Genomic DNA, 12,338 nt, shown 5'->3' on the forward strand with positions numbered 1-12,338 from the left:
CAAAATTTCGAGTCATTTTTAACAGGATGGCGGTTCTACAGGTTTCGCTATTTTCCGACGAGTTCCACTAACGCCCACGCGACTAAGCCGCCGGTACCAGCGTTCACACCATCGTTTTTCTTTTTGTCATTGCGTACTAAGACCCCTGTAGAACCGCCATCCTGTTACAAATGACTCGAAATTTTGTGTCAGTATCTCCCGGTCTATTATATTCGAATGAATCCATAATTGACAACTTTTGATCCATCTATACATTTTGTTTATTGTAAATGAACGATTGAATCCGTAATTCAAAGCGCTATTTTATATTATACTAGCGGTCCGCCCCGGCTTCGCCCGTGGTACATGTTCACGTTTTCTCTCGTGGAATATTATAAAAATATAATTAATGAAATGGGTAAAGTCGTTCTCGTTTTATTCGCTTACCAACACATTGTACGATTAAATTTTATGGTATAAAATGAGTATTTTTTAATTGAACGTTTCCTAATAGATTTCAACGATAAATTGAAGAATATATTCAACATTTAAATATACTAATTAATACTTAAGAGTATTCGTCATTATTCTAATATAAACACTAAGGTAAAATAACACGAAAACGTAGCAAATTTGTGATAATTAAAGCACCCAAACAAAGTTCCTTAAATAATTAAATTTCAATGTGTCAAGACGGTTAAGAAAATGTTTTCCCGGCGCGGGGAATTAATTGTTTGCCGATTTTATCTTTCCACCAAGTATAAAGTAAAAGTATACATACAAACATTAGTTATATATTTAAATAAATATGAAGCATTGATAATTTGTAATTTATATTACCTACTCATTATATTGACATTAATTATTATTTATTGAATGATATGGAATTCATAATAACAATAGAACCTCATATCATTATGTAAGGTAATTTTATATAAATAGATGATTATTATTGTATACTTGATAGCAAGATATGGAAGCAATTATTTTATGTATAAATGATGCCGCGGCCGAAATAAAACATATCGAAAAAAATACTAGCCCTTATCAGTTTTTAATTTAGCCAGCTTTAAAAGGGAAAATTTCTATTATGTAGTAGTTCAAGACATAGTTTTATTAAAAAGCAATGATTCAACCATGGAACAAACGATAATAAATTGATTTTTGTATTAAAACGTTTAATAATCATAGATTGCGTGCGCGCCTTGTATAGCGCACGTAGATGTCGGATACAAATACAATGCCTTGTAATGATAAAGGTCGAGAATTTGATATTACTTAACGTCGTAAATAACAGACGTGATAATGTATTTACTAGGGAATATCACGCGATTGCTCGTAAATCATAACCTGACTGTCAGTCATTACGGAATCATTAAAAAATCATTACTCCATGCGACTAGCAACGGAGTCTACGTAAGAAGTGTGTCCGAGGTTTATTACGTTTTTATGGCCATTCGTTTAAACTTTCTTATGTAATGCAAATAATGAGATGATAAATATATATAATGTAAAGCAAAGTTGCTTCGTCTGTATGTATGCATAGTTGGCATCTATAAAACTAAATAACGGATTTTGATGCAGTTTTGAAAAGAAGAGTGAATCAAGAGGAAGGTTTTAGTAAATAGTTTATTGGGTGTAACAAAGCGGACGAAGCCGCGGGTGGAAATCTAATTTGTATAATATAAGTTGTGCTTGTTGCCTGTAGAGGAGATTTAAAATTTCAAAGAATTAAAAAGATACCAAACACACAAATGTTAATTAAGTTGAGCATAAAATTAGATCAGTGCGTTCCTGAAATAGATGTCTTCCTGTCAGATACATTTGTGTATATTTAACTTTGTAATTCACAAATTAAAAGTTTGCAAGAGACATGATAAACTTTGGAACTTCTAATTTTGTTTTATTTTTACACGCAAATAGTTCAAAGAAATTCGTTTGAATGAGAAAATTTGTATCGATGTTAGCGCTAAAAATGGCAACCAAAATGAAATAACATGTACTAAAATCAGAGTTTTACGTGACAAGTTTTTATTACAGTGTAATAGTAATTCTAGTATTAAAGAGCCGTAGAGCCGTAGTCGCTCAAGTCGTAACAATCGTACATATTCATTGTTAGCAACATTGTTAAGTTGGTTTTAGTCACTTTAGTTAATACTGTGTTGGGCTAACTGGGTTGCCAATAGCCGAATTTTGTGTTGCGAACTTTAGCGGAGATTAAACTTTGTAATTAATGTTAAATGTAAAATTTTCGGACAAAGCTGCACGGTATTAAAGATGGTTATGTCGACTGAGTGAACTAGGTTTTCTGAATTATCTGTTGTATTGAGACTTAGTAATAGGTTTTTTTTGGTCTTCCATAACTTATTATAAATATGGTATTATTAAAATTAATATACATCGAATTTATATTTTATTCTAATTGAATTATTTTGTTTACGTAAACATATTATTCAAGTACATTGCGAAAACTCCAGAACGTTCCATGGTGCACGTGACGTCATAAACTTTATCACGTCACGTAGAACAATAAAAAAAAGTTATAACACAGAAAGCCACTATGTATAATTACTTTTCAAGGAAGTTATAGGCATTATAACATATTGCAGTGTAACATTATTTTTTCAATTGACTGAAGCTTTCAAATTTTCACACGTTGTCACATTTGTTATTTATGTTTGAAATCACGCGACAATTCTGTTATCGTCAAGAATATACCTAGATAGGTTATCGCACATTTTACATTTATTAAGTCTAAAAGCGTGCACGCCATTTTTTAGACGATAAGGGTGTTGTTTATATTTCATTCGTTTAAGTTCATAAAAGTTAAAAAAAATCCAATTAAAAGTAACAATTGTACTACGCTTGTCGAATTAAATTTACGAATGTTAAAGCTAAGCAAAATGACAATATCTTCAATTGAGAACCGCTCTACGACGTAGCGGAACGTAGCTTAGTAGAAATCTAGCATCCAAGAACTACTTTATTTGCGCTGGTTGCAATCGACACAAATTAGATCCGATCGTGTTAAGTACCTCACTTCACTAGATTGGCAATTTGGCACCGCCTAAAGAAATATTTGCTACGAACGAGTCCGCTACGAACTCATCCGCTACGAAGTAGTCCGCTACGAGCGGTGCCAGACAAAACTAAAGCCAATGTTCATACGTTGTTTACGGTTTGGCATATTTGTTTAACTTTCTACAGATGTTTTCAACAATAGCTGTATAAATCTGTATTATCTGTTGCCAGTAAATATCTTTGCGGCAGTTAACATATTTCAAACTGTTTTCATAGTTTTGTAACTGCATTTTTCCTATTTTCTTAGCATAAATCTCTAAAGCCATTCGAAACTTCAAGATATAAAATATAAAGCAATTTATTTATCGCGAAAGCACTTGCTTTATGGTGAAATTATCAGAATATTTACATCTTTTTCTCGACAATTCTGCCATGGTTTTTTTATGAAGATTCATGAAAGTTTACCTTTATTCCAAAAAAAAAAATATTTTAAAATTCCTTCTAAAACTAACCTTGTACATCAAGTAAGGGGTTATATCTCAGTGGTCCCAGATAGAAAATCAGACTGTTACTGGAGTGTGACGTCACAGTAAGGGTCACGTGCCCCTCCTGGCAGGCGGGGGGAGGGGGGTACATGGCCCAGCCGTTCCCGTGGAAAGCTATGGAGGTCTGCTCACAGTGAGGCCCGTTCCAGCCTTCTGGGCACTCGCATTTGTCCGCGAATGGGGTACCTGGTTCATATAAGAAATATTGGATACCTAAATTCAGAACATCTAGAAGTGGAATATTACTTTTTTGTATGTAACACATTGAGTAAACGTTAATGGAGACTTCGTGAGCAATCGTTATTCTTTTTCGAAACAGAGCATTAATGTCTTTTAATAAATGTTCTGCCTAAAAAATCGAATACATAACAGGATTCAGTCACCGACGAAATTAGCCGGAACAGACATACATGATAATACTTTTTTTTTACACTATAGTACACTTCATAAAAATTCTATCATTCTGAAACCACAAAGAGACACTACAATTTCTAATCTATAACCATTTTTTTCCAGAAATACTGTTCACTCACCTCCATTCAAACAAACAAGCGGTTCTTCCACATCACAAGTACACTCCGACTCCACTCTGGCACTGACTCCAACAAAGCTGGTGGTGTTCGTGTACACTGAGAGGGGAACGTTGTTCTTCATCAGCACATTGCGACAGGAATCCTCGCATTGCTCCTTCTCTATGAGACACTCGTCGATTCGGACCATGTAGATTTTAGCTCCGAGCTCTTCTTCCAACTAAAAAGAGATAATGAATAGAAATTTTGTTCAAGCTTTGTTGATTATTATCAATGTTGAGATATTTTAACTAGTAGTAGTGGTAGTAAAATTTGTTCTGTAAATTACAAATCCCATATGACATAATAAATAATTATTTTTTCGCACATTTTATGAATGAATGAATTCTTTATTATACATACAAAGAAATACAGTTTGTTACATGCTTGAGATAGCTTATAATATTTGTTCATGTTAAACAACCTCAAATTCAACTTTGTCCTAAACATAAATTAAGTTCCGCACAAGAGAAAATAGTTATATTGTATTCCGCCAAAATCACCAAGTTCCGAGTTCCGAAGAACCGTCACACAACACAATTCCCTGTAAGTTCAATTCAATAAATACAACAAAACTATTTTCATAGCAAAAATCGCATCCTGAAGCTGACTGCACAGCGCTTCGATTCTCGTTATGTCACTAACGAGGTCATTACAAATGTTACGTAGCAGGCTTTGGGAAAATATTTTTCTCTTTCCTTCCACAATACTCCCTGGAGCAAACTTTAAACAACTTTAAACGTGAGAACGTAATTAGAGCTTCATATTGTCGAAGCTGATAAAAGTTTAGCGAAAAATAGTTTACTTTGCTGAATTTTCTGGACGTAATGGCAGTTTCAAGACAGGTAAATAAAGTTAAGAGGGCTTATTCAATTTAACGCAAGTCAAAATCTCCGCGATCTATTACGATAGATCGCGGCTTGCGCTATCCTTTTACTATGAACAGCATAAGTCCACAGGAGAGCGCCGAGCAACATGTCCTCTCTCTGGAAAGGCTCGCTGCCGACTGATTTTAATCGGGTCGCGCGCAGTGTTTTATAGTACTTTAAAAAAAATTGTAGAAAAATAATAGAGGTACCTTAGTTGATTTTTTAAATTTTATCTTATAAGTAAGATGTTCTTTTATTGCAATATGTAAAAATTATATTAAACTAAGTCAAATATCTTGGTGAAAATAATCATTTTGTCGACTATAATTTCTAAAAAAATTCACATTGTTCGGATTTTAATTTCGTAAGTTAGGAGTCCAAAATAAAAAAATCTTTTAACTAACTATTTTAATAAGGATTTTTGCAGTTAGTTAAAAAAAATTGTGTGTTAGATCTGTCAGCGATTTCAGATATTTTTAGCTTCGAAATTGACACTAAAAGCGAAATCAAGCAATCATCGGCTCAGTTATCTTGATGGTATTCACAAATACTGTATTAATTGAAAAAAACTCTTAACTAACTATATAGACAATAAAATTTCCTAAAATTATTAGTAATTCATATGTTTGTAAGATAAGTGGTTGATGGACAATCTGGTTTGAAAAATCACATATTTGAGCCAAACAGCGCACGGACCGCGTACACGGCCTTAAGAATATTCAAGTAGATATAATGGAGAATTTCTTTTCGTGCAACTTACTCGAAATATTTCTTCATTTTAACATAATTATCTCTTAATAAGTACGTTAAAACCCGCTACGTTTGTGCAAACTTAACCTATGTTAAACTGACGAATTATTTTATAACATAAAAAGATACTCTTAAATCTATAAGACGCATCGGTTAAACAGTATGCTGAGCAGATATACAGGGTGTCCCAAAAAGTAGTGATGAACGGAAGCTGGGAGGTAGAGGACCTAGAGAGCTATCCGAATCACCCCCATGTATGTTATGCGATTTTTCGTATTTTCGGAGATATGACGTTTTTTTCAATTTTTCACCTATCGCCGAGTACGATGATATTTTAACTCATGGTGACGTCATTTAAAAGACAACTTTTTTGGTGATGTCACACTTACATTGAGCAACAGCGGGGTTATTTTAAAAATTTCTGGTTATTAAACACCTTTTTATTGGTTTAAATTTGTTTTTGTTTATCACCGTGTTAATTCAATTTTTGCACTTACCACATTTAGATTTCAATTTTTCGATTGAAGCCTTCTGAATAATAAAATGAAATTTTCAGGGTAGCTACGTGATAGATAGAGCAAGTTTTTAAAAGCCAAACGAGAACCTTTTTTATGTGATTTTATTTTTTTTACGGGCCTTATTAAATTGAAAAAAACGTCATAACTCCGAAAATACGAAAAATCGCATAACATACATGGGGGTGATTCGGATAGCCCTCGAGGTCCTCTACCTCCCAGCTTCCGTTCATCACTACTTTTTGGGACACCCTGTATATTCAGAATAAACACAACTTTCCCTAGTTTATCAACCAATTATTAAACAGTACAAACAATAATCACCTTTTCCTGAATCCCAATGACCATACTGTCCAGTTTCTCAGGTTCGAAGTACGGAGAGCCATGCGCGGAGTACCGGACGTCCAGGAATTCATCTTTCACCGTTAGTTTACTGAACACAGTGAATACATCGACATTGTCCATAGATTTGTTGAACAGTTGCGCAAGGCGACGATGCAGCTTGTCCTTTTTACTTAAACCCTGGGAAATAAACAACAATAATTATAAGTTGAAGAGATTTATGGGGATAACTTGTGGAAGTTGGATCGCATCATATCTATTTTAAATTGGCAACATGATAAAATACAATCTAATGCCCTAAGTACTAAATTAGGATATTAACTGAAGCTGCGATTGACTGTATTTCACAGCTAACACACTGCTCTTCGCAGGCAGCATCTTTTCGCAGCAATAATATCATTGAGTTAACTTATGTGATAAATATTAAACGCTGGTTTCTTAAAGTTATTTTTGAGTAAATTTGCTACATTCAATACTCCGGTGTGTATAGTTTCGTAAGCGAATACGTATCATTTAGAACCATCAACACTAAAATATAAACAGTACAATTTCAACGTGTTCACAGAGGAATGTGTCCGAAACCACGAGGCTATCTGTACCGAATATACAAGTTCCCTGAAAAGCGGAAAACGTATCTCTGACACGGAGCTTAACTAGAATTGGGCCGGACATGTCACATGAGGAGCGTTGAGCAAAAATTACTGGCAACAACAGAAACGGGAAGTAAGGCGGCAGAGCGGGAGAACTTTGTGCATTTCTTAATACGCTGTTATTGTGTTTATGGTGTCGTTTATTGTGATGGTGGTTTATAGTATTTAAAGGATATGTTTAGTGTTTTGTGATATGATTGAAGTAGCAGGTGTCCTCTACTGTGAGTCAGCGTAAATTGTAGTCTATTAAATGAATAATGAATTAAACAAGGGCCATAGCAAAATTATATCGTCAACAATAAAACCAAAAATTAAAAACAGCAATACCGTACACGAATACTAAGCTTATGCTTTCTTTAGGAAATCCTAGAACAATATCGTAGATACATAAGTTATCTCATTTTAAACAGGAATCGTATTATTTCCTAAAACTCATAGCTACAGTGACAATGTGGTCTCTATCGTGTGTAAGCCATTATACACACTAAACGGTCACTTAAGTCGTATTTACGTTTATGGAGATTTGCCAACTTCTGGAAGTTTCAGTCGACCCTGACATAAGACGTTCAAATGTAGGTACTGTGAGTTAAATTGTCTCATTTGGATCTGTACCGAGAGTTTGCAAGATAGTTAACTGTTTATGGAGAATGAATATCGTTGTCATAGCAAATATTGTTTTGTGTAAACGGTTTGAATTGTCTCTTCGTTTCTGTAGGGTGTTTTGTATTGTTTTAAGAAATGTACAGGTAACATTGTCAGATTAAATACGATTTTTTAGGTTATTTTCTATATATTATACCTAGTGTTAATAGCTTAAATTATCTCTACAAATTTTTATGCCGTTAGAAATAATAGAATATTAAAATGAAACATTTACACGTTTTTGCCAGTTGCATCAAACGTTACGTGAGAGGTGGGTTCAATCCCAGTGGAGGTAAATAAAAAGTCGACGAGAGAAATGTTAGCGAAATCTATATAAACCTCAAAAAACACGCAACTCGACAAATTTTTTATTGACTAGTACATTGATTGCTTCTAAATTGCATTTTAAATTCAAATAAAACGTTTAAAAGCATACATAGTTGTACGTAAAGATTCAACTTATTATGTTTATGCTCTATAGAATACATGAATACGGTAGAACACCGCACTCCATATTAAATAACAATGTATTGTCTTTAAGCACACAGCACTTAATATACAATTCGCCTTCAGAAATCTCAATTCTACAATGTTATTAATCATTAAAATATTAATCTTGAGCCATTGACGTGAAGGCACTAAGGGGCCGCGTCACTTCATAATAGGTTATAACTACTAAGTACCCAACTATAGTGGTAAGACTTTAAGCGGTTATGTGCCTTATTCTGTTGCATGTTAAGGATAATACGGCTTAAAGTTCAGTTTTACTATCTTCTGCTTAAAGGACATTTGATTAAAGATGAAATGATGTAGAATAGTACACTTTGTATCATCCTGCTTTGTAGTTCATTTTAGGTCAAAATAAATAAAAAAAGGTTAAAGCAAATAAAGTAAATATTATGAATATAATTTTAATATGAACCTCTGATTTTAAATGCAACCTGAGTCCCGAAAGTAAGTCTAAAATTACTCCGTTAAACACAAATATTAACGCTTAACAAAATGACACTTTGTTTCATACAACACGGTCTATAATTATTACCATTCTAAAGAGTACAAATAGGGTAATTCATCGAGATAGAAATACAATGAATTTAGTAGCTATTCGAAAGCAATGATATTGTCAAGAGAACGTCGCGAGGACATGTATAAGACATTAGAGTTATGACGATTGGTCAGAATAACAGCAGAATATCTCATATATCTATAATATGATCATGTGTATTCCAGTGTAGTGTATTAGAATTTGGCTTATTTAGCGTGGAATATTTACGGAATTTTTAGGGGGTCAAGATTTTCATTTACATGTTTGTTCGAATTATCTTTGTTTTGAATTATTAAAAAAATAAAGGATAAAGCTTATTGCATTAACTGCTTAACTACTGACTGAATCCTACAAAAGATAATTATTTAATTTTACCTAAGTTTGAACAAACTATGTCGATTAACCCTTTGAAATACATTCACATTTTAATCTTCAACTTTCATCTTGACTTAATCACCCATGCTATCTCACAACACCATTTTTATAAAAGTTTTCAATTATTAACACATATATAATAGGTAGGTACTTACATCAGCCTCCGGAACAATGAATTCTTCAGCAGTGATATTAACGAACCGGATAGAACCCGATTTATCCACAGCTTCTTCGGGAATCTCCTTGATGGTCACATTGACTGTCGCCTCCACCCAGTGGAACGGTACAAGGGGCTCATTCTCTTCTGTCACCTTTATGAGAAAAATGTTTTGGAATGTAGTACTAGTTTTAGTAATTTTATGGTAAATAAAATGTATGTAGTTAGTCTTAGTTTTGACTGGTAAAAGTACGTAAGAGCGTGGTGAAGAATTGCGAATTTTTTAGCTTTACATGTGACTTAGATGTAACAAAAAACATGTTGAATAAAATGACGTGAAAAGTTAACCTAAAATCACCTTACATCATTTTTGTAATTCTAATATTAATTTAAACAATTTTACTCCAAGAGCATTACTCAATTATATGTTATATGTTAAACGGTTTCTATCAGGATATATCCTAAAATTCCACCAATTTAAAGAATTTAAACATAGAGATCCATTAGGTGAAGCAAAAATTCCAAACCAAATCACTACTTCGTATGCACGCAAAGGAAACGCAAGATCTAAATCATTCATGTTCAGAAAATAACATTGTACATATGCAACATTTATTTAGTTTTTCGGATTCCGTAGCTATAGGAAAGGTCACAAAAACTTCGTTATTCCATTCATATTTCTCTTTGTATTTTCATGCTATCTATGTATATTTTTCTGGTATTTTGTTAGAATATTTTTAATTGAGTTGACTTTTTCGTTGTTCGAAACTTAAAATAACATAGTCAACGACGAGTACATAGTTCTATTATACTGAACAACGTTAAAATAAATAGAAACACGCGTTTTTACCCAGAGGGCAAGAAGCATGATATTTATACGCTTAGAATATTATATTACAATCTGCATCGGAGCATTTTTCCCAAGAGCCAGCACTGTTTACAACGAGACCTATTCAGACTGTTATATACAAGATTTGTTTGAATATGCTAAGAGTTTAATGGAAACTGCTGTTATTGTGAGAAAATTGAATTTTGATGCATTGTGCTGATGTTGCATAAAGAGGAATCTAAACTTCTATAGCGCTTAACAGTTTCTCGAGATTTAAAATACTCGGAAGTGATTATATATCTACTTTTATTGCGTAGAACAGTTTTCAAAGACAATTTATTGGAAACATGCAAATCCTTTAACGCGAACTCAGAACTGTAAACGGTTTACGTGTGCATGAAAAACTCGCGACATAAATACGCTTTCCATTAAAATCGGCGACCTGGAGCCCTCGAAAAAAGCGTTAATAAATGCACATTTTCCATAGAAATCTAAACGCGAATGTGTTCGCAAAATCAATAGAGTCGTTAAGCGTGGAACGTAAGGAGCGGAATTTCAGGTCACCGCAAATACTTAGCATTTAATTATTAACTTCCCGGCCACTAAATCCAAGAGAAACGTACCACGACTGAGAGCTGATGAAATATTCACAGCTATTACTGGTCGGGGTTTAACTTTTCAACTAATATACTTAACTGTTTCAAACTAAACCATTATGATAACTATATTTGTACGCTCTAAAACTTTTGTGTTCCCAAAAAAAAGAACTACAACGAAAAACGACTAGCCTATACATTGCTGTGTAATTTTAAAACGGGGCAATAATAACTAAAAAATACAGCGATGCGGTAGAAAATAACAAATGAATTATTACTAACGATTGATAAACATGAAAATAATTGGATAGATTGTATCAAAATATTCGATATCTGGACGGACATTTTTATGCACTTTAATAAATGAAATATAATAAAAAAGTTTTCGATAATTTCTATACAAATATTTGATAGATCGGAAATTATAATTCAATATGCTGTTTGATTAAAACGAAAATAAAGTAAAAAAACATTTATGATCCAGTTAATTGGTGCAATTTAATTTAAAATATCTTTATTTTGTTGATAAAATTACTTCATTAATTAAATGGTTATTAATGTAGATTATTTTCTTGTTTGTTGTAAAATATACAATACACTGGCACAAATAAAGTAAAAAAATCGTTTTAAATACTTAAAAATTAATAATTAAATTTAAGATATATGCAGCTGTACTCACGTTAAAATGCAGCAAATAAGTCCCATTAGGCGTTCCCTCCTTCATGGTGATCATGCCAGTGTTGCTATGCACGTCGAAGTATGGACTCCGTTGTTCATACGATGGCAGCCACATGAACCGCTTGTCTGGCAGGTCCCAGTCATCTGGGTCGTTCACGAATACTCTTCCTATTTCTGTGTCTGGCGCTTCTCCCTGGTAAATTAAGATAATATGTTTAAAATCGCAAAAAAGTACCAACTACTTTTATTCTATGACTTGAGCATTTCTTTTTTTTTTAACTTTAGATATCAGTTGAATATAAAAGAGAGACTCGTTTAGGAATGAGACCGATCAGACTATCATGGTATTACAAATTAAATATCGATAAATGTGACAATCCAAAGTTAATAATGAGATAAGAGTTTATTTTAAATTAATATTAGTCTTAAAAAATTTCAACTTGTTTACAACAAAACATTAAATTCTATACTTCATCAGTTTTGTACCACTTAACAATAATTACATAAATAGAAGAGCTACAAAATCAGAAAATAGAAACAATAAAAGCTGAAAAATAAACACAAACTGAAACAATTACGTAGAAACAAATAAAAATAACCCCTTCAAAGTGATTAAATTTCTATTTTGAGGAAAATCTTTTCACAATTCAAAAACGACCAAAAGTATCCGCTCATACATTAAGCCCTTATTAAAATACCGTTAATCTCTTTAAAAGGTTTTAACGAGGAATAATACGGACCTACATAATTTTGCTCGGTAAATGGAACGCTTTAAT

General features: G+C 32.9%; 1 protein-coding gene across 2 annotated transcripts in view; it reads right to left on the reverse strand.

Annotated features, from left to right (window-relative positions):
• Positions 1-12,338, reverse strand: part of LOC123700945 (DE-cadherin) — a 194,257-nt gene that overhangs the window by 12,707 nt on the left and 169,212 nt on the right. For both annotated transcript variants that reach the window (XM_045648326.1, XM_045648327.1), the window contains 5 exons: positions 11,564-11,755; positions 9,458-9,613; positions 6,573-6,770; positions 4,079-4,295; positions 3,513-3,731 (listed from right to left, as the gene is read on the reverse strand). In XM_045648326.1, coding sequence (XP_045504282.1) covers positions 3,513-3,731; positions 4,079-4,295; positions 6,573-6,770; positions 9,458-9,613; positions 11,564-11,755 — 982 coding nt within the window. The remainder of the gene's footprint in view (positions 1-3,512; positions 3,732-4,078; positions 4,296-6,572; positions 6,771-9,457; positions 9,614-11,563; positions 11,756-12,338) is intronic.

This window comes from Colias croceus, chromosome 20, assembly GCF_905220415.1.
Source record: "Colias croceus chromosome 20, ilColCroc2.1".
NCBI classification, from domain to species: domain Eukaryota; kingdom Metazoa; phylum Arthropoda; class Insecta; order Lepidoptera; family Pieridae; genus Colias; species Colias croceus.